The 27,017-nt window shown below is 47.8% G+C and overlaps 2 protein-coding genes and 1 pseudogene across 4 annotated transcripts in view; 1 reads left to right on the forward strand and 2 right to left on the reverse strand.

Moving 5' to 3' along the window:
• The window catches only part of SLC44A2 (solute carrier family 44 member 2 (CTL2 blood group)), a 31,041-nt gene extending 29,340 nt beyond the window's left edge, over positions 1–1,701 (reverse strand). Inside the window, exon 1 of the mRNA XM_066346391.1 lies at positions 1,573–1,701. Within this exon, the coding sequence (XP_066202488.1) occupies positions 1,573–1,603 (31 nt within the window). The 5' untranslated portion in view covers positions 1,604–1,701. The remainder of the gene's footprint in view (positions 1–1,572) is intronic.
• Positions 1,702–12,461: 10,760 nt separating this feature from the next.
• AP1M2 (adaptor related protein complex 1 subunit mu 2) lies at positions 12,462–26,525 on the forward strand. 3 transcript variants are annotated; one of them, XM_066361016.1, is made up of 12 exons: positions 12,462–12,567; positions 14,623–14,779; positions 15,014–15,081; positions 16,644–16,774; positions 16,885–17,032; positions 17,132–17,258; positions 18,223–18,371; positions 18,453–18,524; positions 24,307–24,465; positions 25,044–25,169; positions 25,658–25,733; positions 26,101–26,525. In XM_066361016.1, the coding sequence occupies exons 1-12, from the start codon at positions 12,526–12,528 to the stop codon at positions 26,121–26,123; spliced, it is 1,278 nt and encodes a 425-aa protein (XP_066217113.1). In that variant the 5' UTR covers positions 12,462–12,525; the 3' UTR covers positions 26,124–26,525. The 3 variants fall into 3 exon arrangements, with proteins under 3 accessions (XP_066217113.1, XP_066217114.1, XP_066217112.1); XM_066361017.1 differs by having other exon boundaries at positions 18,229–18,371; XM_066361015.1 differs by having other exon boundaries at positions 16,885–17,258; positions 18,229–18,371.
• Positions 23,587–23,775, reverse strand: LOC136389218 (translation machinery-associated protein 7-like; annotated as a pseudogene).
• Positions 26,526–27,017: the final 492 nt, after the last annotated feature.

The raw sequence follows: 27,017 nt of genomic DNA on the forward strand, positions 1-27,017 counted from the left end.
CCTTGTCCACTCCCTGTGGTCAAGGTTTCTGCTTTGTTCACTGTTGTGTCACAGTGTCTAGACCCCGCCTATAAGATGCTCAATGTGCTTCCAGCACCCAACATAAGGTCTACTGGGCACAGTTGTCCCGTCTTGGCTGTGAGCCTGGCAGGGCCTGGGAGGGTTTACTCAGGCCCATCCATGGCTGACTCCCTTTGACCAAATTCAAGACTGGGTGAATCACATCATTGTGCACTATGTCCCCACATCCCTACCCCAGCTTGGCCTCATGGAGCCCAAAGAGTTTTCAAGAGTTGCCCACAGGCAGTCAGGGTCAGGTCTGGATCCCAGGCTAAAATTTGCAGATCAGAGATAGCTGGCCACACCCAAGAGATGCACAATATGGGCAGCTGCAGGGTCTGGGGCTTGAACCAAAACAAAAAACAAGAGAGCCCCTTAAGAGACTGGTAAATTCAAGCAGAGAGGGGAGTGCCTGGGTTGTGGCCAAATCCCCAGGTATCCCTCTTGAGTGGGCTGTGCTGAAAGGTTCCAAGCTCCCCTAAATGTCTCTCTGCAGCCTCCTTGGGGAAGGGCAGGGAGGAAAGAAGGCACAGATCTAGTAGGTTTGTTTTCTTTACTTTTTAGTGGTTTCTGGCCCCTTCCCCAAAGCCATTCAGTGTCACAGTTTCCAGGAAGTTCCTGTCCCTGTCACAACGAGGTGTGTGGCAGGGCCGCTTTGCCACAAGGCTGTGCCTCCTGGGGCGTGTGACCAGTTTACCCCTGGGGACCCAAAATGAAGAAGAGAAAGGAGTTAATGAAAGTGAGGACCGTTTCCTCTTAGTCCCCGCCGTGGGAACCTGGGAAAGAGAAGCACAGTAGGGAGTGATTGGGGACCCCAGAGACGCAGGTCGCCCTCAGAGGTTCGCGGGCGGGGTTTCCAGTCACTTCAATCTTTTTTTTTTTTTCCAGTCACTTCAATCTTGCAAAATACAGGGGGCACCCCCAAACCTTAGCACTGAATGGGGAAAGTTTGCCAATTGCTTCCGGCTTTCTACTTGCCCCCTCACCGGAGGCGCCTGGTTTCCGCCCTTCCTAGGCGGCGGTAGAGACCGGATAGGCTTCCACCCTTGCATTTGGTCTGCCCAATCTTGCCTCAGTTTCCCCATTAGGCCAAAAGTCCGGGACGGCAACTTCCAGGGAGATGTGGGCAGGAGGAAGAAGTGCACAAAGGGGACTGGAAGAGAGGGGCATTTGGGAAGGTTGAAACCCTGTCCCTTTTCGGAATCCGGGTCGCTGCTCCTCCCCTCCCCCGTCAGGCATCTGAGCCGCCCAGATAACGGGACCTCCCCAGGAGGAGCATGCGCCGTGCGTCCCGGCCCATCAGCAGGAGGGAGAGCAAGGGCTTCCAGCAAGGGATGCAGGGCGACCTGGAAGGGAAAGGGGTAGGGGGCTCGGCACAGAGAGGAATGCAGGCCAAGGAAACAGGAGGGGATCTTAGCTACAGTACGGGTTTTGAAGATCTCAGACGTCCCCCTCCTCCAATCCCCCTCCCCAACTCAGCAAAGGCGGCTGCGGATAAGAGGCTGTTCCTACCGTAGGCTCCATCCTTCCTCTCGTCCTCCATGGCCACGGCGGGCGGAGACAGGAGTCTGAGCCACCGCGACCCCAGCCCAGGCGGGCGGGAGGCTCGGCGGGTTGCAGCGCCCCGCCCCGGGTCCGGCTTTGCCCCGCCTTCCTGGTCCGCTCTGCTTGCGCTGTCCAATGGGAGCCCTGCGCGGGAGAGGCGGGACCCGAGGCGGGGTCGGCTCGGGACTAGGTGGAGCCTCAACCTTTGTTTCCCATAAGGACTCCTGTGAGACCCTCTTGCTGTGTTTTTTTGTTGTTGTTTTTTTTTTTTTTTTTTTTTAAGAGAGGAGAAGGAGAGAGACAGGGGGGAGGAGCTGGAAGCATCAACTCCCATATGTGCCTTGACCAGGCAAGCCCAGGGTTTCGAACCGGCGACCTCAGCATTTCCAGGTCGAGGCTTTATCCACTGCGCCACCACAGGTCAGGCTTGCTGTGTTTCTTGCACAAGGAACAGTAATCATTCATTCATTCATTCATCCACCCATTCATTTGTCAAATAGATATTGAGCGCTCGCTGATTATGTGTTAGTGAATAGACAAAACGATGCATTTTTAACCTATCAGAATGATAAAAACTTGAGTTTGATAACATCAAGTTGGGTGAGCAGATGCTGTACGTCAGATTGTCCTCTGGCAGAAAGATTAAATCCAAATTGTGTTCATCCTGTGTTCATCCTTTCTTCCACTGCAGGCATGTGTGCATAGGGAGTCCATGCCAAGCAAAGGGTGTTATCTGTGGCTTTGATAGTTATTGTAAAAATATGGGGAGACATACATGTTCACCAACAGAAGACTGCATACAACACCATGGTAGGGTCCTAGGAAGGAATACCATGCAGCAGATGAAAATAATGAAGTCATCAGGGAAATGCAAGTTAAAACAATGAAACACCACTACGAACTTACCAGAATAGCTAAAACTAAAATGATAGACAGTAGCAAGTGTTGGTGAACAAATAGGACTCTCCTCCAATGCTGGTGGGAATGTAAAATAAGCACAACCACACAACCACTTTAAAATAAGGTCTGGCCATGGCCAAATATCTCGGTTGGTTAGATCATCGACTGGATGGGCAAAGGTTGCAGGTTCAATCCCCAGTCAGGGCACATACAGAAACTAATCAATGTTTCTATCTCCACCTGGTCAGGCTGGCAGTTTTTTATAAAATTAAATGAGTACCCACCATATGACCCACTCATTGTACTCCTAGATATTTACCCAAGAAAATGATTTTTTTAATTTTTTATTTTTAATTTTTTTTTTTTTTTTGTATTTTTCTGAAGTTGGAAAGGGGAGGTAGTCAGACTCCCGCATGTGCCCGACCGGGATCTATCCGGGATGCCCACCAGGGGGTGATGCTCTGTTGAAACCAGAGCCACTCTAGCGCCTGAATCAGAGGTGGCAGAGCCATCCTCAGCCCCCCAGGCCAACTTTGCTCCAATGGAGCCCTGGCTGTGGGAGGGGAAGAGAAAGACAGAGAGGAAGGAGAGGGGGAGGGGTGGAGAAGCAGATGGGCGCTTCTCCTATATGCCCTGGCCGGGAATCGAACCCGGGGCTCCTGCACACCAGGCCGACGCTCTACCACTGAGCCAACCGGCCAGGGCTCGAAAATGATTTTTTTTTTAAAGTGATTTAAAAAAAGAAAAGAAAAAAATTACAAAGACATGTAGACAAATGTTCATAGCAGCTTTATCCATAATGCCCCAAAATTGAAAGAAACCCAAATGTTCATCAGTGGGTGAGTGGTTCAGCAAATTGTGGTCCATCCATACCATAGAATACTCCTTAACAATAAATAGGAATGAACTATTGGTAAGTGCAAAAACATAAATAAAAATATTTTTTAAGTATTATGGCCTTGGCCAGTTGGCTCAGTGGTAGAGCGTCAGCCTGGCATGTGGATGTCCAGGGTTCAATTCCTGGTCAAGGCACAGGGGAGAAGCGACCATCCGTTTCTCCACTCCTCCTCCCTTCTCTGTCTGTCTCTCTTTCTCTCTTCCCCTCCCACAGCCATGGCTTGATTGGCATCCCTCCCCCCCATCCCCAGAGCTGAGGATGGCTCCTTGGAACCTCTACCTCAGGCGCTAAAAAGTAGCTCGGTTGTGAGTATGGCCCCAGGTCGGGAGAACATTGGCCTAGATGGGGTTGCCGAGTGGATCCTGGTCGGGGTGCATACGTGAATTTGTCTATCTCACCTCTTCTCACCTAGAAGAGAAGAAGGAGGAGAAGGAGACGACAGTGACAACGAAGAAAAAATTTAAGAAGCATTTTGCCGCCTGACCAGGCAGTAGCGCAGTGGATAGAGCATCGGACTGGGATGAGGAAGATCCAGGTTCGAGACCTCAAGGTTGCCGGCTTGGGCGCGGGCTCATCTGGTTTGAGCAAAAGCTCACCAGCTTGGACCCAAGGTCGCTGGCTCGAACAAGGGGTTACTCGATCTGCTGAAGGCCCGCGGTCAAGGCACATATGAGAAAGCAAGCAATGAACAACTAAGGTATAGCAATGCGCAACGAAAAACTAATGATTGATGCTTCTCATCTCTCCGTTCCTGTCTGTCTCTGTAAAAAAAAAAAAAAAAAAAAAAAAGAAGAAGCATTTTGCCAAATGAAAAACGCCAGACACTTTTGTATGAATGGTAACAAAACTTGTAACACTGGTTTCCTTTGCAGGAGGTAGTGACAGGCAGGGCCATAGGGTGGCCTCCAGGGGAATAGAAACCATACTGTAGTTACACAGGTGGGTTCAGTTTGTAAGTGTTATTTGAAACACGTTACCTTTTTGGGGGGGCAGAGACAGAGTCAGAGAGAGGGACAGATAGGGACAGACAGGAAGGGATAGAGATGAGAAACACCAATTCTTCATCACGACATCTTAGTTGTTTGTTGATTGATTGCTTTCTTATATGTGCCTTGATGGGGATGTGTGCTACAGCAGAGCAAGTGACCCTTTGCTCAAGCCAGCGACCTTGTGCTCAAGGCAAGGATCATGGGTTTCAAGCCAGCGGCCTTTGGGCTCAAGCCAGCGGCCATGGGGTCATGTCTATGATCCCATGCACAAGGCAGCAACCCCACTCAAGCCAGTGACCTCGGGGTTTCGAACCTGGGTCCCCCTCATCCCAGTCCAATGCTTTATTTGCTGCACCACCGCCAGGTCAGGCACATTATATTTTTAACATGGAAAAATTTTTTTTATTTATTCATTTTAGAGAGGAAGGGGGAGAGAGAGAGAGAGAGAGAGAGAGAGAGAGAGAGAGAAGGGGGAGGAGCAGGAAGCATCAACTCCCATATGTGCCTTGACCAGGCAAGCCAGGGTTTTGAACCTGCAACTTCAGTGTTTCCAGGTTGACGCTTTATCCACTGCGCCACCACAGGTCAGGCCGGAAAAAATTTTAAAATAATTTAAGAAAGAAAGGTGGCCCTACAGGTTGTAACAAGAGTGAATATTTATAGGGAGCTTACTCAGCATTAGGCAAGGTATTAAGTGCTTTATATTAAATCTTTATAACCATTTTCTAGTTGGGGAAGGTGACACAGAGAGGTTAAGCAACTTATTAAGTGTTTTGCATTAAATCCTTGCAACAGTTCCAGTTGGGGAAAGTAACACAAAGAGGTTAATTTGCTCACAGTCACAGTTAGTGAGCCTGTGGCTGTGCAAAGATGTGAACACATGGAGCCTGACTTCACAATCCACATAGCCTCCACACCCCTCTGCCACAGGCCTGACAGTGTAGCCCGACCAGGCTTTTAGGTTCTACTGGTGAGTAAAAATAGCAAGTTGTGTTTAGTGTTTAGTCATGTATGGTATGAGATGGAGAGAGAGAGAGAGAGAGATAGATAGAGGGGGGGGAACATTACACACATAGGTACATATACATATATCTGCATGAAACTAAGCAGAAAAATGATCACTAAATACAACACTCTAGTGGTTGTTAGAGGGACCAGGATGGAGTGAGGCCGGTAAAGGGAACAAGATTTCATGATCTATGTTCTCTTTCTCTTTCTCTCTCTCTCTCTTTAATTTTTATTTATTTATTCATTTTTAGAGAGAGAGAGAAAAAGAAAGAGAAAGCAAAAGAGGGGGGAAGAACAGGAAGTTCAACTCCTGTGGGTTTTGACCAGGCAAACCCAGTGTTTGAACAGGTGACCTCAGAATTCAAGGTTGATGCTTCATCCACTGCGCCACCACAGGTCAGACTCTCTCTCTTTTTATTTTTTTTAATTACAAATTTTTATTTATTTATTTATTTATTTATTTTTTACAGAGACAGAGAGTGAGTCAGAGAGAGGGATAGACAGGGACAGACAGACAGGAACGAAGAGAGATGAGAAGCATCAATCATTAGTTTTTCATTGCGCGTTGCAACATCTTAGTTGTTCATTGATTGCTTTCTCATATGTGCCTTGACCATGGGCCTTCAGCAGGCCAAATAACCCCTTGCTGGAGCCAGTGACCTTGGGTTCAAGTTGGTGGGCTTTTGCTCAATCCAGATGAGCCCGCGCTCAAGCTGGCGACCTCGGGGTCTTGAACCTGGGTCCTCTGCATCCCAATCCGACGCTCTATCCACTGTGCCACTGCCTGGTCAGGCTCTCTCTCTTTTTAAATAGGAGAAAGTATTTATATATTCTTGGGTAACTAAAACTCTATTTCAAAAAATAGATTCAAGCAAACCAGTCACAAAAGGACAAATACTATGTGATTCCACTTACAGGAGGTCCTTAGAGGAGTCAAATTCATAGAGCCAGAAAGAAGAACAATGGGTTCCAGGGACTGGAGGAAGGAGGGTTGGGGAGCGAGTGTTTAATGGGGACAGCATTTCAGTTTGGGAAGATAAGAAAGTTTTGGATACAGATGGTAGTGATGTTTACACAACAATATAAATGTACTTAATGTCTCTGAAGCATATACTTAAAATGAATAAAATGGTAAATTTTATGTTATGTATATTTTGTCATCAAACAGGGTTTTTTTTTAAATAGATTTTTTAAAATATGGTGCAACACAGCTGTGACAAGAGACATTTGAGAAAGCCCATTGGAAGGATCTGACCTAGACATGGGTTCAGAGGTCAGAGAGGGCTTCCTGAAGAGGAGGCCTAAAAGCTGAACAAGAATGATGTGGAGAAAGCAAAAAGGGGCAGGCATGCACTGGTGGGGCAGGTGCCAGAGGAAAGAGAGAAAGAGAGAGAGGGATTGAAATTAGGGAAGGGCAACGATTCAAGTGGTGCCTCATGGGACAGGTTAGCAGGGGTCTGACTGTGCCAGGCTGGGCAGCTCAGGGCAATGGAGAGCTATGAGTGTGAGGGAAGGTGGTAGGGACTGTGAGTTTTAGAGAGATTCCATTAGTGGTGTAGAGAAGTGATTGAATGGGGTGCTAGAAGCAGGTCCCTCAGGGAAACCTAGGCAGGCTGTAGGTACTTAGGAGGAACTGGGGCAAGGCCACGGGTCCTGGGGACAAGGGAAGTTGCAGCTGAGGTGGGGCAGCTATTCACACAGAGATGCTCTGTTCTCTGAAGCTTTAGGGCTCATGAATTTTTCATCCAAATAGGACTTGAGTTTCAGATTCCAGGGCACCTGGCACAGGCTTTTGGGTTCTATTTACTGCCTGAAAACATCACAGGGCCCCAGGAGAGGGACCCTTGCAAGGTTTAGTAATGCCAGGGCTGGGGTGAGAGATTGGCAGCTCCCAAAACTCCCTGGATTACCTTCTGAACAGGGGTCTGGTAGGATCATGGAGGAAACCTCTATTTGAGAATCAGGCAGCACAGCCCTGGCCAGGTAGCTCAGTTGGTTTGAGTATTATCCCCCTACACTAAGGTTGTGGTTTGATTCCCCAATCAGGGCAAATACAAAAATCAACCAATAAATGCATAAATAAGTGGAACAACAAATTGATATTCCTCTCTCTCTAAAAAAAAATTAATCAATCAATAAAAAGTGGTTTTTTCTGAAGCTGGAAACGGGGAGACAGACAGACTCCCGCATGCGCCGGACCGGGATCTACCCGGCACGCCCACCAGGGGGCGATGCTCTGCCCATCTGGGGCGTCGCTCTGTTGCAACCAGAGCCACTCTAGCGCCTGGGGAAGAGGCCAAGGAGCCATCCCCAGCGCCCGGGCCATCTTTTGTTCCAATGGAGCCTCGGCTGCGGGAGGGGAAGAGAGAGACAGAGAGGAAGGAGAGGGGGAGGGATGGAGAAGCAGGTGGGCGCCTCTCCTGTGTGCCCTGGCCGGGAATCGAACCCGGGACTCCTGCACACCAGGCCGATGCTCTACCACTGAGCCAACTGGCCAGGGCCTATTTATTCATTTTAGAAAGGAGAGAGAGAGAGAAGAGAGAGAGAGACAGAGAGAGAGAATGGGGGGGGAGGAGCAGGAAACATCAACTCCCATATGTGCCTTGACCAGGCAAGCCCAGGGTATCGAACCGGCGACCTCAGCATTTCCAGGTCGATGCTTTATCCACTGCGCCACCACAGGTCAGGCAATAAAAAGTTTTAAAATAAATAAAAGATACCTTCTTGTGGCAATAAAAAGTTTTAAAACAAATAGAAGATACCTTATTGTGCCTGACCTATGGTGGCGCAGTGGATAAAGTGTCGACCTGGAAATGCTGAGGTCACCGGTTCGAAACCCTGGGCTTGCCTGGTCAAGGCACATATGGGAGTTGATGTTTCCTGCTCCTCCCCCCATTCTCTCTCTCTGTCTCTCTCTCTCTCCTTTCTAAAATGAATAAATAAATAAAAAAAATAAATAAAGATACCTTCTTCTTGAGAATGAGGCAGCATAAAATCTTGGGGTTTGTAGGACTAGAATTCCAGCTCTGCAACTGCTGGCAGGTGACTGTGCAAGTCACTCTCTGAGCTGCAGTTTTCCTATCTGTCAAATGGAGATAATAGGCTTCCCTAATTCAAAGCATAGCTCCACTGAGGATTCCACTGAGGATTCCACTGAGGAAACAACATATAAGCTTGAGATATTCTTAGTAATAGCAATACTTGTACCCCACAATGCAGGAGAGAATCTGAGTGAAGGCTGGAACCTGGCTTGCCAAGACTCAGAGATTCAAATTCTGACTTGACTGCCTCCAGGCTCTGTGGTCTTGGATGGGTGGCTTCAGCTCACTCTTCCTCTGCTTCTTCTAACATAAGAAGACAAGAAGGACTTCCCCTCAGGTCCTGAATTATCAAGAAAACTGTAGTTGGGAAGATCAGAGTCAAACACAGGAAAAATAACAGACATGAAGAAGTGTTGGAAGATAAAGGCCCAATGAATGTGCACTACTGCCCTCATGATTGTGTAATTGCTGATGTTAGTTGCCAGTGGAGGGGGATTGGGCAGTTCAGATAGCTGCTTCCCCCTCTCTTTCCTCCCTCAAGTCCCCTGAAGGGATACTCACTTCAGTCCAAGGGATACTCACTCCAGTCTGGGGCCAGGTTTGGGGAATGAGGGATGAGATCCAAGACAGAGCTGAATGTCTCCCCTAGAGGCCTGCAGGATCTTCCCTCTCTCTGTGAAGCAGAATTGCTTCCAGCCAGGATGAGATTAAATTTCCCATTTTCTTCCCTCCTCCCCCAAATTTCCCAGCAGCCCAAATCACACACAATCATGCAGTACAACCCTGGTCGGCAGTAGTTGATGAGTAGGGAGCCTAGGTGCTGTGCCGGGCATGAGTTGTGCCCAGAAACGCAGAGCACAGCCTGTGGAAGCAGCACCACAGCTGTTATGCCTATTTATTTATTTATTTATTTATTTTTTACAGAGATAGAGAGTGAGTCAGAAAGAGGGATAGACAGGGACAAACAGACAGGAACGGGGAGAGATGAGAAGCATCAATCATTAGTTTTTCATTGAGCATTGCAACACCTTAGTTGTTCATTGATTGCTTTCTCATATGTGCCTTGACCATGGGCCTTCAGCAGACTGAGTAACCCCTTGCTTGAGCCAGTGACCTTGGGTTCAAGCTGGTGGGCTTTTGCTCAAACCAGATGAGCCTGCGCTCAAGCTGGTGACCTCGGGGTCTCGAACCTGGGTCCTCTGCATCCCAGTCTGACGCTCTATCCACTGCGCCACCGCCTGGTCAGGCTGTTATGCCTATTTAACAGAAGGGGAGACTGAAGCATAGAGGTGCAATCACTAACCCAAAGCCCCATAGCCAATGGTGCAGTCAGGATTCAAACCCAGCTCTTGTGCTCTTAACTGCCATATAGTAAATAATAATAAAAAACAACTCACTCTCGAGTTGACCAATGTACTTTTCACTTTTTTCCCAGCAGGACCTGTGCCCTGGACCCTTTCTTTTTCTCTACTTGGATAGAGCATGACCTGCAACACTGAGGTTGCCGGTTTGAATCGCTGGGCTTGCCAGGTAAAGGCACATAGGAGAAGCAATAAATAAACAACTAAAGTGAAACAAGTTGATAATACTCTCTCTCTCTCTCCCCCCCTAAAATTAATAAATAAAATCTTTAAAATTTTTAAAAACTAGGTCCTGGCTGTTTGGCTTGGTGGATAGAGCATCAGCCCAGCGTGCACAAATCCTGGGTTCAATCCCCAGTCAGGGTATACACGAGAAGTGACCATCTGTTTCTCTTTCCTTCCCTTTGCTCCTTCTCTTTCTTCCCTTCTTGCAGCCCCTGGCTTGATTGACTGGTTTGAGTATGGGTTTGAGTATGGGTAATGGCCCCAAATGGGGCTTGCCCGGTGGTTTCCAGTTGGGGCGCATGTGGGAGTCTGTCTCTTGATCTCTGCTCCTTTCACTTAAAAAACATTTTTTTAAATAGTAAAAATAATATTATTAAGCATTGGCTACATCCCAGGCACAGTCCCAAGCATCATGTTATGTGTAAGAACTCATGCAATCAGCTATAATTTAATTAGGAAAGTGCAATTATTTCATGAATGTGCAAACCGAGATCCAGGCAGGGGAGGCCAGGTGACCAAGGCCACCCAGACCCTGGCCAGTAGCAGACCCAGGACTTGAGTCCAAGCAGCTGTCTCCAGAGCCAACCCGCTCAACAAGCACACAGAAACAACAATAAAAGTTATACTAGTGCCAGCGTTGTGCCAGGTTCTGCACTGGTAGCCTTCCTCTTGGGTTATCCCCATTCATTAGGTTGTGGTGGAAATTTTCAAAGGTCAGCTCTTTCTCTGATCTCCCTGCACACAGCCCCCACTTATTCCCCAATGCACCCCCCCCTGCTGACAGTACAGTCGCCTTCTTCACTCCCATCCTCTCCAGGGATCATCTTGCTTTGGGAATTTTGTGTTGTGTGTCTCTCACCTTCCATAGAGCAAGAGCAGTGAAGTGGCATTGTCTTTGTCTCCATTCAGAGCACCACAGGAGTCACTCCATACTCACCCACTGAGTGAAATATTAACAGTATCATTATCATTAACATAATCATTATCATAAGGAAAGCACCTTCTATTTGTCTCGTTTAGAACACAATAGGTGTTCAAAAATGTTTGTTAATGAATAGTATCATAATTACTATAGTAAAATAATATGCTACTGAAGTAAGCACTTTTAAAAAAAAATTTTTTTTCCATTTTCTTTTCCTAGTGAGAGGAGGGGAGATATAGAGACAGAGTCCTGCATGCACCCCGACCAGGATCCACCTAGCAATCCCTGTCTGGAGCTGATGTTCTGCCCATCTGAGGCCATGCTCGCAACCAAGCTATTTTTAGTGCCTGAGGACGAGGCTCCACAGAGCCATCCTCAGAGCTCTGGCCAATGCGCTTGAACCAATCGAGCTATGGCTGCTGGTGGGGGAGAGAGAGACAGAGATGGGGTGGAGTGGTGGAGAAGTAGATGGTTGCTTCTTCTGTGTGCCCTGATGGGGAATTGAATCCAGGATATTCACATGCCCTGCTGACACTCTACCACTGAGACAACCGGCCAGGGTCGAGCACTTCTTTTTTTTTATTATTATTGATTGATTTTAGAGAGAGAGGGAGAGAGAGATAGAGATAGATCTGTTGTTCCACTTATTTATGCATTCACTGGTTGATTCTTGTATGTGCCTTGACTGGGGATGGAACTGCAATCTTAGTGTATCCTGACAACACTCAAACGAACTGAGTTACTGGCCAGGTCGTGAGCACTTCTTATAAATATTTTTTCAATGAATAAGAATACCATTAGGGCCTGACCTGTGATGGTGCAGTGGGTAAAATGTCAACTTGGAATAATGAGGTCGCCTGTTCGAAACCCCAGTTGCCTGGTCAAGGTACATACGGGAGTTGATGCTTCCTGCTCCTCCCTTTTCTCTTCTCTCTCTCCCCTCTCCAAAATAAATAAATAAAATAAAAAAACAAAAAACAAGAAAAATACCATTAGGAATAATAATAAAAGCAGCTACATTTGCCCTACTCACAGTGCAAGTCACAGTTTCTGTCACTGAATGAAAGAATGTACTAGTGAGTAAATATTTGAGTTAAAGAATAATTCATAAATATTTGTTGTATGAAGAAGGGAAAGAAGAAATGATTTGGGAAAATATTATTGAGTACCAGGTTGGGCACTGGGAACACATACATGAAAAGGACAAAGTACCTGCCCTATTGGTGCTGACATGTGCGTGGGAGAGACAGAGTGAATGGATGGATGGATGGATGGATGGATGAATGGGCGGACGGACCGACGGATAGATGGTTAGTTTGGGAACTCTTCTGATCAGTACTCCTGGGTGCGAAGGGAAAGTGAGGCGGTGTAGCTCCCGGGTCCGATATCCTGCTCCTTTCATTCCCCTCAGCGTCTATTCGTTCCCTGACAGCGCCGCTCACCTGGCGGCCTCCCCTTTAAGACGCGCTCACCTGGGCGCTCACCTGCGCGCGGGCGCTTCCGCAGGAAGAAGGAAGCGGCGCCACCGTCGTCTTCTGCCCTCCCTCCTGGCCTCCTGGGTCCTCTGGCAGCCACCATGTCTGCCTCGGCAGTCTTCATTCTCGATGTCAAGGGCAGGGTGAGGCTGGGCGTGGGGGTGGGTGATGGACAGGTGAGGTTGCACAACCCCGTACCTAGGGGCTCCCCTCCTTGGAGGCAGGAAAGTCCCAGATAGCCTGGAGAACGGGGGAACACCTCCTTCCGCAATCCCGCGGAGTCTTGGGTTCTATCCCACCAGCGCTGTTTACCAGCTGCTTGCTTGGGGCAAGGGGCTTTGCCTCTCTGATCCTTAGTCGCACTATCTGTAAAAATGAATAGCAAAAAAAAAAAAAAAAAAAAAAAAAAAAAAAGGAATAGCAGAGGTCCCCAACCATAACAATTAATACAACCCAAAGCTAGTGTTAAACTACTTAGCACAGTAGGCCTGCTGCAAACATTAGGTGGTTGACCAATTGAAATTGTTCCTTCTATCACCATCCTCATCCACAGTATTAATATTTGGGGAAGACAGCAGGGCCGGGGTCCCTAATTCCCCTTTATGGCTGCCTTGTCCCTTTCCGGAGCCCTCTCTCATTTCTCTTGTCATTCAATAGCAGTAATAAGAGTGATGGGGAAATAATATTCTTTGTAATAATACTGAGAGCTAAGGTGTTTGCCCTCTCAGTTCTAAACATTGGACTAAAACAACCTCACCAAGTAGGTACTGTTATTATTGACTGCTTACTACCTGCCAGGCTGAAAGAGATATATGGGCATCATAATTTTTCTTTTCTTTTTCTCTTTTTGGCATAATCTTACCTTTTCTTTCTTTTTTATTTTCTTTCATTCTTGGCATAATCTTAATTTTCTTTCTTTCTTTCTTCTACAATCTTTCTTTTTCTTTCTATAATCTATTCTTCCTTTCATCCTTCCTTCTTACCTTTGGTCACCCCTACCTTGCCCTGGCAAGAGCAGGACTTTTGGAGCCAGGTCACTTGGTCCAATTCCTGATTTCCCACTTATTATGAACATGGTTTCTACCGCAATGTCCCTATCTGTAAAATGGAGGTTACAATGACACCCACCTCACAGGGTTGTGGTGAAAGCTAAATCAGCAAGCAAAAGTCCAGTGTTTGTTTTTGTTGTTGTTGTTTTGAAAGTACATTTATTAAAGCTGGGACAGTGAAACAAGGAAGAGTTTAGGATTAGGGTAGAAGAAGCATCAGGAAAGAGCCTATACAGGGCTACTTTGGCTCCCTAGAAATGTTTTAGAAAACAAATGTGCCTAGGTGGGCTGCTTTGTCTCACTGAGAAATAAAAGTCATAGTAAAATAAGTGAGCCAAGGCAGGGGTGCTGTTGATTCACTGAAAAGTCAGAGAAAAAGGGGTCTTGGAGATAAATTGAGGGGATTAGTCCAGGATAAGCTGCCACTGCCCATTGCTCCCTGGTTGCAAGTCTCATGGGGGACCCTTAGAGTTTAGGAGATGTATGCCTGAGAGGGAAGAAAGATGTGGGAGAGTATGGAATATCCAGTCTTTTTTTATTTTATTTTTTGTATTTTTTTGAAGTGAGGGTGAGGAGCGGGGAGGCAGAGAGACAGACTCCCGCATGAACCGGCCAGGGATCCACCCAGCATGCCCACTAGGGGGCGATGCTCTGCGCATCTGGGGCGTTTCTCTGTTGCAACTGGAGCCATTTTAGCACCTGAAGCAGAGGCCATGGAGCCATCCTCAGCACCTGGGGCCAACTTTACTCCAATGGAGCCTTGGCTGCAGGAGGGGAAGAGAGAGATAGAGAGAGAGGAGAAAGGGAAGGGTGGAGAAGCAGGTGGGTGCCTCTCCTGTGTGCCCTGGCTGGGAATCGAACCCGGGACTCCTACACGCCAGGCGGACGCTCTACCACTGAGCAAACCAACCAGGGCCTGGACTATCCTGTCTTTAGTAGAACATGACTTGGACCTTAGTGAGGGCTCTGAACATACTAGCTGTTATTATCTTGTGCCAATTTCACAGAGGAGGAAACTGAGGTGCAGAGAGGCATAACCTTGCTTAAGCTCTGGGCCAGGAAGTAGAGTGAGAACCAAGCACTCTGATGGCCCTGGGTGGAGGGTCCATGGATCCCAGTGGTGACTGTGCCTTCTCTGCTCACCCTCAGCCCCTGATCAGTCGCAACTACAAGGGTGATGTGGCCATGAGTGAGATAGAGCACTTTATGCCTCTGCTCATGCAGCAGGAGGAGGAGGGCGCCCTGGCCCCACTGCTAAGCCATGGCCGGGTTCACTTCCTATGGATCAAACACAGCAACCTCTACTGTATCCAGCCACAGCTTTGGTCTCTGGGGGACTGGGGTGGTGACAGCTCAGGCCCAGAGAGGGTGGGCTAAGGATAGGAGTTGCATAGTACATCAGTGGGGACTCAGGCTGGGGAGATGGGGGTGGGTAGAAATAGGGTGGGAAGATTTGATGGGGACAGGAGGGGGGTCAGGTTCTGTGCTCCCTTTGAGCCCTTGCAAAATGGCACCTTTTCCTTAACCTCGCTGCCCACAGTGGTGGCCACCACACTGAAGAACGCCAATGCCTCACTCGTGTACTCCTTCCTCTACAAGACAGTGGAGGTAGGTCCTGATCTCCCATTGGCCAATTGATCTTGTCTTGCCTACCTCTTTCAGGATCTATTTTCCCTAAGAAGCTTTGTCTGACCTCCCTGGGGGTGCCCCCATTAAAGCCCTATCACCCAGTGTCCTCACTGGCTGCTATGGGATCATGTCTCCTTATAGGGCAGGAACCAAGGGGGTCTCTGAGGTGGTGTAATTGCTCAAATCTGTGCCAGAGTGAATTGGGTTCTAATCCTAGCTTTCCTTGCTTTCTGGCTGTGTGACCTTGAGCAAAACACTTCTCTCTGCACCTCTAAATTGGGGGTTACAACAAGTCGTACCTCAGGGTTGTTATACAAAATAATAAAATTCTTACCTCTAAAGTGCCTAAGACAGGGCTCAGTATATACTAAGTACTCAATAAAATTTTGGTATTGTTGTTAGCATTGTCACTGATGTTATAAAATCGTATCATGATTTATTGAGCTCTTAGAAATGCCATTCTCACTGACTGAGAAGGTGCTCAGTCAGCACTTTTCAACAAACAAGAAATAGTTATTAATTTATCTTTCTGCCAGGCATAGAGAAGATACAGCTATGCATTAGACAGATTCCTCTATTCTGAGGAGTTAAAGGGCATAAAGGAAATTAAACAAAAGGAGATTAAGTCGGTGACTGAGATGCTGGTCTCACCATAGCATGATACTCATGGGGAGATGAGAACTGGCTTCACTGAGGTGGTGACATTTGAGCCAAGGCCTGAATGATAAGCAGCCCTCTGTGAGGCAAGCTTAAGGATAAGTGTTCCAGGCAGAGGGGACAGCATATACAAAGGTCCTGAGATAGGAATAGAAAGGCCAGTGAGGTCAAGGGATGGAGGGCTGTTCAATGTTTATAACTAACAGGTTCTCTTCTGTGGTTATGCCTACTAATTACCAGGGGCTCTTAACTCGGGGTCCCCAATCTTCCAGGCTACTATGGATAGAATCTAGAAAGTCCAAGATCTTAGTCATATTTCTATGTAACAGGTTTCCTTTGCCATCCTGTGTATTTTATATTATATACTCACACACCTTATTCTGAGGCGGGTCTGTGACATCACCAGATATTCAGGAATTCATGGTCCATAAAAAAAAAGAAAGGGAGGAAGGAAGAAGGGAAGGGAGGGAGGGGGGAGGGGGGAGGAAAGAAGGGAAGGAGGGAGGGAGGGAGGAAGGAAGGAAGGGAGGGAGGGAGGGAGGGAGGGAGGGAAGGAGGGAGGGAGGGAGGGGAAAAAAAAGGAAGGGTTCTAATTTCTCCAGGAAGTTTTCTGGACCTCTTCACTTCTGGGCTCCTGCTTTCCTTGTGTTTTCTTTTATTGCACCCAACACGTTGGATTATATTGGATCTGCTACCAGTCTAGTTCCCCTGCTAGACTTTTCTCTGAGGGCAGGAATCCTGTGAGTTTTGTTCACTGTTAGTGTCCCAGCATACAATGTAGCCACTCAGTAATTGCTTGTTGGATGACTGGGTGGATCAGTGGAGACCTAGCCTATGGCTACACCAGCTACACCTCTGTGGGTGTCTGTTCCCCACACCCCCAGGTATTCTCCGAATACTTCAAGGAGCTGGAGGAGGAGAGCATCCGGGACAACTTTGTCATCGTCTATGAGCTGCTGGATGAGCTTATGGACTTTGGCTTCCCTCAGACCACTGACAGCAAGATTTTGCAGGAGTAAGTGGGCCAAGGCAGCAACCACAGTGCATATTATGGTGGAAGGAAGTCGAAGAGGGCCTGGGAAGTGTCCCTGGGTCTACCTGCTCATCTCTCTGCTGTCCTGACAGGTATATCACGCAGCAGGGCAACAAGCTGGAGACAGGCAAGTCAAGGGTGCCACCCACCGTCACCAATGCTGTGTCTTGGCGCTCCGAGGGCATCAAATACAAGAAGAATGAGGTTTTTATTGATGTCATAGAATCTGTCAACCTGCTGGTGAGCCCCCATGACTTTGCCTCACCCCTGCCACAGTCTGGGAGCAGGAGAGGGGGACCTCTGTTTGCTGATCCCCAATCCCCGTGTGTGCATTCTCAGGTCAATGCCAATGGCAGTGTCTTGCTGAGCGAGATTGTGGGTACCATCAAGCTCAAGGTGTTTCTGTCAGGAATGCCAGAGCTGCGGCTTGGCCTCAATGATCGCGTGCTCTTTGAGCTCACTGGCCGTAAGTGTCTGGAGTGGTGCTAATGGGGGAGATGGAGACCCCCTCCACATTTGGGGCCCCAGAGAATTGCTACCAGTTTTGAAATAAGCACTTGTGCCCCCTCTGCTGGTCATGGGCAACACTACAGCTGCTGGCTCATTGAGCAAATGTTTCCTTATTGCCAGGCGCAAGGATAGGGCAGTGAAGAAAAAGACAAATCCTGGCCTTCCTGCTCCTCCATGGAGCTGATGTTCTAGGCCAGGGGTCCCCAAACTACGGCCCGCGGGCCACATGCGGCCCCCTGAGGCCATTTATCCGGCCCCCGCCGCACTTCCGGAAGGGGTACCTTTTTCATTGGTGGTCAGTGAGAGACGCAAAGCATGGCATCACTCACATACAGTACTACTTCCAGTGACGTGGGATGCACGCCTCACGGCTCCGGAAGCATGTCACATCACTTGTTACATATAGCAGTGACAAATATGGAACCGGACATTGACCATCTCATTAGCCAAAAGCAGGCCCGTAGTTCCCATTGAAATACTGGTCAGTTTATTGATTTAAATTTACTTGTTCTTTACTTTAAATATTGTATTTGTTCCTGTTTTGTTTTTTTACTTTAAAATAAGATATGTGCAGTGTGCATAGGGATTTGTTCATAGTTTTTTTTATAGTCTGGCCCTCCAATGGTCTGAGGGACAGTGAACTGGCCCCCTGTGCAAAAAGTTTGGGGACCCCTGTTCTAGGCTATCCTAGGAGACAGAATAGCATTGTATTTAAAATCCTGACAGTGAGAGTCAGGTTCCCTGGGTTCAGATCCTTGTTCTGCTCCTGGCTAGCTGGGTGACTGGGCTAGTTACTCATCAATTCTGGGCCTCTGTTTCCTCATCTGTAAAATGGGGGGTGATGACAGCAATGGACAATTAAGGTATGGGTAGGTACCATGCCCTGGCCCCCAGAGTCATCCTGCATGCTTGGCTCTGAGTTTCAGGGAGCAAGAACAAGTCTGTGGAACTGGAAGATGTGAAATTTCACCAGTGTGTGCGACTCTCTCGTTTTGACAATGACCGCACCATTTCCTTTATCCCGCCGGATGGCGATTTCGAGCTGATGTCCTACCGCCTCAGCACCCAGGTGAGGCAGGATCAAGCCCCATGGCAGGTTAGGAGAGTTGACTCCAGAACCTCCCAGAACTCTTCCTTCCTCTGTCTGCAGGTCAAGCCGCTGATCTGGATTGAGTCTGTCATTGAGAAGTTTTCCCATAGCCGCGTAGAGATCATGGTCAAGGTGCGTGGATGAACAGTTACTCACAGTGCTTGATCTGCCCCTCCTGCTCCTTCACCAATCTCATCTCATCTCCCACCTCCCTCCTGGTTCATTTTCCTCCAGCCATGCTGGTCTTTTTCCTGGTTCCCAGGTATGCGGGGCATGGGTTCCTTGACCTCTGCAGAGCCTTTCTACTGGCTGTTCCCTTTCCCTGCATCACTCCGCTCCTACTCACCCAAGTGTATGAGTCTCCTTAAGCTTTTTGCTTAAATGTCACCTCCTCAAAGAGGACTTCCCTGATTTACTTCCCTGAATTGTACCTCCCTAGCATTCTCCACCTCCCTTCTTTGCACTATTTTTTCTCCTATTACATATCACCATCTGATATATGATCTGTTTTACTTACATATTTAACTTACTTTCTTACTAAATATACATAAACATAGTACAGTTACATTATTTAAAGCATAATTAAGTACCCAGCTTATTCAAATATACTTGACCAGAGCCTCTAAATCTCCACATGTTCCTGCCCAAATTCCTGCTCTCCCCTTGCCTAGTGGTCATCACAACCTTGAATGTTATGAAAATGATATATTTTCTCTCTTTATTTCTCTCTCTTTCTTTTTTTCTTTCTCTTCTCTTCTAAGTGAGAGAAGGGGAAATAGAGAGACAGACTCCCACATGCATCCTGACCGGGTTCCACCTGGCAACCCCTCTGGGGCCATGCTCGCAACTGAGCTATTTTTTAGCATCTGAGGTGGGGACTCCACAGAGCCATCCTTAGCGCCTGGGGCCAATGTGCTCAAACCAATCTAGCCATGGCTGTAGGAGGGGAAAAGACAGAGAGAAAGAGGTGGGGAGGAGGGGAGAAGCACATAGTCACTCTCCTGTGTGCCCTGATTGGGCATCGAACCCAGAGCATCCACGTGCCTCGCTGACGCTCTAACACTGAGTCAACTGGCCAGGGCCTCTTTGCTTTACTTTATAATTTTGCTACCCACATATGTAACCACAAATTTTGTTCTGCCAGTTTCTGACCTTCATATCAGTGGACTCAGGCTATATGATTTTGTGTATAACTTACTTTGTTCATGTAATTTTTATTTTTAATTGAGAGAGTGAGAGAGAAGGAGAGAGACAAGAAGGGAGAGAGATGAGAAGCATTGTGGCATTTTAGTTGTTCATTGATTGCTTCTCATAGTGTCTTGATGTGTGTGGCGGGGAGCAGCGGCTCAAGCCAACCCAGGGACCCCTTGCTCAAGCCAGCGACCTTGGGCTTCAAGCCAGTGACCATAGGATCATTTTGATGATCCTACACTCAAGCCGGTGACCCTGCACTCAAGCTGGTGAGCCTGAACTCAAGCCAGATGAGCCCACGCTCAAGCCAGTGACTTCGGGGTTTCACCTGGGACCTCAGCATCCCAGGTCGATTCTCTATCCACTGTGCCACCACCAGTCAGGCTATGTAATGTTGATTTTTTTAAAAATAATTTTTATTTATTTATTTATTTATTTATTTATTTATTTATTTATTTATTATTATTATTTTTACAGAGACAGAGAGAGAGAGATAGACAGGGACAGACAGGATCGAAGAGATGAGAAGCATCAATCATTAGTTTTTTGTTGCGCATTGCGACACCTTAGTTGTTCATTGATCGCTTTCTCATATATGCCTTGACTGCGGGCCTTCAGCAAACCTAGTGACCCCTTCCTCGAGCCAGCCACTTTGGGTCGAAGCTGGTGAGCTTTTGCTCAAACCAGATGAGCCCGCACTGAAGCTGGCAACCTCGGGGTCTCAAACCTGGGTCTTTCTGCATCCCAGTTCGACGCTTTATCCACTGCGCCACTGCCTGGTCAGGCTATGTAATGTTGATTTTTAAGATGACTTCTGGCCCTGGTCAGATGATTTTGTTGGTTAAGAACTTCGTTCCAGCCTGACCAGGCGGTGCACAGTGAATAGAGTGTCAGACTGGGATGCGGAGGACCCAGGTTCGAGACCCCGAGGTCGCCAGCTTGAGTGCAGGCTCATCTGGCTTGAGCAAATAGCTCACCAACTTGGACCCAAGGTTGCTGGCTCGAGCAAGGGGTCACTCGGTCTGCTGAAGGCCCGCAGTCAAGGCACATATGAGAAGGCAATCAATGAACAACTAAGGTGTCGCAATGAGAACCTGATGATTGATGCTTCTCATCTCTCTCCATTCCTGTCTGTCTGTCCCTATCTATCCCTTTCTCTGACTCTCTCTCTCTCTGTCCCTGAAAAAAAAAAAAAGAACTTAGTTCCAAAGCACTGAGGTTGTGCATTAGATCCCTGGTCAAGGCACATACAAGAACAGACCAATGTTTCTATCTCTCTCCCTTCCTCTCTCTCTCTCTAAAATCAGTAAATAGGCCCTGGCCAGTTGACTCAGTGGTAGAGTGTCGGCCCAGCATGTGGAAGTCTCAGGTTTGATTTCTGGTCAGGGCAAACAGGAGAAGCGTCCATCTTTTTCTTCACTCCTCCCCTTCTCGCTTCTTTTCTCTCTCTCTCTCTCGCTCCTCCTCCTCTCCTGCTGCTCTCTCTCTCTTCTCCTCCCCTTCTGCATCCAAGGCTCAGTTAGAGCGAATTGGACCCAGGCACTGAGGATGTCTCCATGGCCTTCGCCTCAGGTGCTAAAAAAATTTAAAAAATGGCTTGGTTGCAACGGGGCAAGGGCCCCAGATGAGCAGAGCATTGCCCGCTAGTGGGCTTGCCGGGTGGATCCCAGTCAGGGCACATTCAGGAGTCTGTCTCTGCCTCCCCTCCTCTCACTAAAATAAATAAATAAATAAATAAATAAATAAGATTAATTGCAGATGTAATAACTTAGTGTATCCATTTCTGTAGCTGTAGAATATTCCACCAGGGAAATCTTCTATATCTCTTCATTCTCTCGCATGGGTTTTTTTCAGTTCTTGGCTATTCTGGCTCTAATTGCCATAAACAGCTCTAGCTCATGTCCTGGTGCCCCAAGCAAGAACTTCTCCAGAGCTTATAGTTTAGCCCTCTTTTACAGATGGGGAAACTGAGGCCCAGGGGATTAAGATGTCATTCATCTAGGAAGGGGCTTCCCCACATTGAACTTAACGGCTTGCCTTAGGAGTCTGTGTTCTTAGATTTGACTTTGTTCCTGCTTTTGGGGTCTCAGAGGAGTTAGGTTACACTGCAGATGGTCACCAGGGAGGGTCCTGATGCTCCTCAGTGTCCCCATCTCTGCAGGCAGGAAGTGGAAAGGGGCTATGAAGCTGGTATCTCACAGAGAAGAAAACGCCCTCCCTCACCATTTACCTCCAGGTCCTCTGCCTCAAATATCCCTCCCCAAATGAATAAATAATAGTAGTAATCGTAATGCTGGCTACCACACATGGAACACTTAGAATCTTTGTGTTAAACACTTGTCCTGTGTCACACATTTCTAGATATAAATATAGGATTGTAACTTCTTCGTTTATCTGCAAGGAGGGTATGCAATGGTTGAGGATGCAGGCTCAGTTTGAGTCCCTACTGTTCCAGTTGCCAGCTATATGACTTGGTCAAAGTGCCCTTTCTCTTTGTGCCTCAGTCTCTTGCACAATGGTCCTTAGGAATAGGTCCTACTTTAGAGAATCAGTGGGATGATTAAGTGCCTGACATGGGGCCTGGCACATGGCAGGGGCTCAATAAATGCCACTATCAAATAAAAACACCTTTTATGGGTTCAAGGGTGTCATTTTCCAAATGGAAGTCACCAAGGATAGGGCCTCTGAAGTGTCATGGGTGTGGACCCCAGCTCTGCCACTTGTTGGCTGTATGTCTCTAGGAAAATGCCTTAACTTCTCTTTTTCTTTTTTTTTTTCAAATGAGTTTGTTTAATTCCAGGTGGCACAGAATTTGGGGTAATATTTGGGTTGGGGAATAAGTTCATAGCGTTTTTATATTTTCTTTTATTTTACAACTATTTGTTTGCTGTTTGGCAAAGGGTAAGTATTCAGTCGATAAAACTCTTTCTGCTCTACAAAACTATGTTAATTGTATTTTTGAGTTATTTAATTTTTTATTAGTTTTGAGGCTTAGAAATGGAATACCCAGGAGGCAAAAATCAACATTTTCGACACCTGCTCTTCTTTGCTTTTCATCGAGGTCAAAAAGCTGCCGAAGCAGCCCGGGACATTTGCGACGAGTATGGAGAAGGTGTCATAGGCGAGTCTACAGCACGGAAATGGTTTGCAAAGTTCAAAAATGGCGACTTTGACGTCAATGACACATGCCGCAGCGGAAGGCCTTCTGAATTCGATGAAGAACTGGGAAATGCTCGAAAAGAATGCCACGGTCAACAAGGAGCTCTACATTGCCCAGCTACACCGCGTGAATGAGGCTATTCGACTGAAAAGGCCTGATCGACATGGTCAAACCATACTCCTTCACGACAACGCCAGGCCCCATGTTGCACAAGTCGTCAAAGCCGCACTCCAAGAGCTCGAATGGGAGGTCCTTCAGCATCCGCCGAATTCTCCGGACCTTGCACCGACCGATTACCATCTTTTCCGCTCCCTGTCAAACCATATGAAGGGCGTTACCTTCGATAACAAAGAGGTCCTTAAAAACTGGCTCAACAACTTCTTTGACACCAGACCAGGCGATTTTTGGCAGAACGGCATCAACAAATTGGTCGAGAGGTGGGAAGAGGTTGTAAACAGCAACGGCGAATATATAATTGATTAACTTATTGATATAATTATTGTTTTTTGTTTAAATAAAAGTCTTCGGTAAAAACGCTACGAACTTATTCCCCAACCCAATACAAAGACTGAAGAACACACTTTGACAGGATTCTGGCTGGGTTTTCTCTGACCGCACAGCTAAGGCTGAAATGGCAGAGCAAGAAGAACTAAAGAGATGAACGAGCCACTGCATGATTGTTATTATCATTCTTTTACAAAAGTTTATTCTTAAATATACAACAGGCTTCAAGACAACACTTCATTCCAGCTATAGGTGGCAAGAGATGTTATGATGGGGAATCCAGATATTCAAACAGAAATGGAGTTAAGGATCACCATTGCCCCAGGCTCAAGGAACAGCTCACTTTTTGCCAGATTTCTTAATTCCACCTGTGGCCAGGAAGGCCTTTCCCCGTGGCCTTCACTTTTAGCTCTTCAAGTTTCTTCTGCTCCTCTTTTTGCTTCTGCTTGAATGCCTTATCTCATCCATCTCCTTGGCCTGTTTCTTGGGCTCCTTCAGGGGCTTCTTGCCACCTTTGCAGCCCGACATGGCGCCTGCCTGCTTCAACTTTTCTGTGCCTCTGTTTTTGGGGGTTTTTTTTTGAATTTTTATTATTTATTTATTTGTTTGTTTGTTTTTGTGACAGAGACCAAGAGAGGGACAAATAGGGACAGACAGATAGGAAGGGAGAGAGATGAGACGCATCAATTCTTTGTTGTGGCACTTTCATTGTTCACTGATTGCTTTCTTATATGTGCCTTGACCCGGGGGCTACAGCAGCCAAATGACCCCTTGCTCAAGCCAGCGACCTTGGGGCTCAAGCTGTGAGTCTTTCTCAAACCAGATGAGCCTGCGCTCAAGCGGGCGACCTTGGGGCTTCGAACCTGGGTCTTCTGTGTCCCAGTCCGACTCTCTATCCACTGCGCCACCACCTGGTCAGGCTATGCCTCTGTTTTTCTCATCTGTAAATTGGGCAGGATAATGGAGGCACTCGATGAGATGGCATATGGAAAAGGCTTGGTGAATAGTTGTAGAATCCATGAGCTAATTCCTCCTACTACACATTCTCTCCCCCAACAGGCCAAGGGACAGTTTAAAAAGCAGTCGGTGGCCAATGGTGTGGAGATATCTGTGCCAGTACCCAGCGATGCTGACTCTCCACGCTTCAAGACCAGTGTGGGTAGTGCCAAATACGTGCCCGAGAAGAACATTGTGATTTGGAGTATTAAGTCTTTCCCGGTGAGCACTGGAGAGGGGTGGGGATCTAGGGGGATCCACTCTGACTGCATGAAGGCCAGGTGAAGAATCATTCGAGGACCACATCTGCCTGCACATGGTTGTGTTCTTGGTGGGGGTGTAATAAAGCTGAACATCAGGCCAACATGGCAGTTAAGCTTCCCCTACCCCCAGGTCTGGAGGAAACCAGCCTTGGGTTCAGATTCCTACCTCACTCTTGCTTCTCTGAGCTCAATGACCTTGGAAAGCCTTCTTTTCCTTGTGGAGCCTCAGTTTGCCCATCTGAAATAGGCAGGATTACGTTACCCACATTCTTGGGTTCATGGAGGATTTGGTCGGTCCCTGGAATCTGGGGGGGGGGGTCATCAGGGCCTGATAAATGGGAAATGGTCATTAGAATCACCCCACCCACCTTCCAACCAGGCTGTGCAGTCAGAAGCTTTAGCTGTGAGTCTTGGCCAGAAGCCTTTCTTGTCTGTAAAATGGGCTGAGAGTTGGACCTGCTCCAGGGGCTGTTGTGAGGATGGTCTGGGGTGTATAGGGGACCCCTCAATGTGTCTCATGGCCCCATATACTTTTAGGGGGGCAAGGAGTACCTGATGCGTGCCCACTTTGGCCTCCCCAGTGTGGAAAAAGAGGAGGAAGAAGGCCGGCCCCCCATTGGGGTCAAGTTTGAGATCCCCTATTTCACTGTCTCCGGGATTCAGGTGAGGGAAGTGAGTGGTGTGGCTCTTCTCTTCTACCTCAGTAGTTCCCTTCTCCCCCATTTCTTGTCTCAGGCCACCTTTGTTCCCTGGCCTGGGTCACGTCTTCTCTGTAGTCAAACTTATCTTTTCCTCAGAACAGTGTTGCCTCTTCTGCTCTCAGCCTTGGTCTCCTCTCCTTCTGCTTTGTGCCACCTTTTCCCTACTGGCTTGTTTACTTCCGTTTCTCTCCTATCCACAAGCTATTCACCATACCCTTGGCCTGTGCCACCTCATACCCCCAAAACTGTGACATGTCTTTCTGGACCACTGTCCTGGACCACCTTCCTTTCCCCCACTTCCACTGCCCACGCTTCATCTTTGCTCCAAGCCATGTCACATTATTACTCCCCGCCTGTGCCATCTTATTCCCCTAAGTTGTGTCACATATATTCCCCTGGTCCCAGCAAGCCATCTCCCTGGCCTGGTCACTTCCTTTCATTTCCTTCCAGGTCCGATATATGAAGATCATTGAGAAAAGTGGTTACCAGGCCCTGCCCTGGGTCCGCTACATCACCCAGAGCGGTGGTAAGGCAGCCCAGTTCCCTTGGATGAGGGGGTCAAGGGGATGATACAAATGGGGATGGTCTTGGAACTTTGATAATTTTTACTAAGAAGGCTCCAAAACTCAACAGGCCTATCCTGTCTTTGTCACCATGCCATTCTGGGCTTTGATTTGCCCATCTTTAAAATGGGGGCAGTTTTCCAGTTCCTGGGTGCTATGAACAGGCTTGTTGCTATGGGTATAGTCCCTGTGTTTGACCCCATCCTCAGCCTTGAAACTTCCTGGCAGGGTTGATCATGAACAGTGGGGCTAGGGAAGGATTGGAGGGGACTGTCCTTCTGTGTCCTTTCTCCAGTTCTGAGATGGTCCCTGCTTATTGTTTTCTTGCAGATTATCAACTTCGAACCAGCTAGAAGGGAGATGAGGTAGGGGCTTAGAACATGGGCCTCCCTCTCCCTAGGTCCTGACTGCAGACTAGAGAGATGGAAGGAAGGTGGGGAATGTGTGTGTGAGCAGGCCCCTGTTGGGTTAGCAGTTTCTTGCTTTCTGCTCCCAGCACCTGGCCTCCTCCCTGTCTTGTCCTTTACCCATAGACTGGTAGGGACCCTCTCCCTGCCTCCCAGCTCCTGCTCTTCCACCTTTTTTTTTTGAAGAAAGAGGAAGGGCTTGAAAGATCCTTCAGGAGTGCCTTCTTGCAGTTACCTGCCTTAGTGGGTGTCTGAGCCCCTTCTCCTTCACAGCTGCTGAGCCCAGAGGCCCCACTGGCCATACTCTTCTGAGTTTTAGGATGGCATTAAAAAGATTGATTTAGCTGCTATGTATGTGCTTCTTGTCTGGGAACTGGGGGTGGCAGGGACGTCCTTTACTGCAGGGATGGGAGTGGGCAACACACATCCATTCCTCAGCCCTGGTCATCATATCTCATCTCAGCTAGCACAGCTGCTTCCTCCTGGATCGGGACTTCCTCCCCCACCAGTCAGTTCCCCTCATTGCCGCTTAGAGGGCGCCTGTTAACTTCTAAGTCAGATCCTGACTCCTGCTCAGAACCTACCATGCTTCCCATCTTGCTATTTAAGTCCTCACCACCACTCACCAGGCTGATCTGCCCTACCCATCCCACCTACCTGCTCCTCACTTCCTCCCCCTCTATATCTCGCTCTTCCTGAATACACCAGGCACACTGCCACCTCAGGGCTTTTGCATCTATAGTGGCCTCGATCTGACATGCATTTCCTTAGATATCCAGCGATTCCTTCCCAGGTCTTCAGGTCTAAAATCAGTGTCACCAACTCAGGGTGGTTCTCTCT

The sequence above is a fragment of the Saccopteryx leptura genome, chromosome 1 (assembly GCF_036850995.1).
Source record: "Saccopteryx leptura isolate mSacLep1 chromosome 1, mSacLep1_pri_phased_curated, whole genome shotgun sequence".
Lineage (NCBI taxonomy): Eukaryota > Metazoa > Chordata > Mammalia > Chiroptera > Emballonuridae > Saccopteryx > Saccopteryx leptura.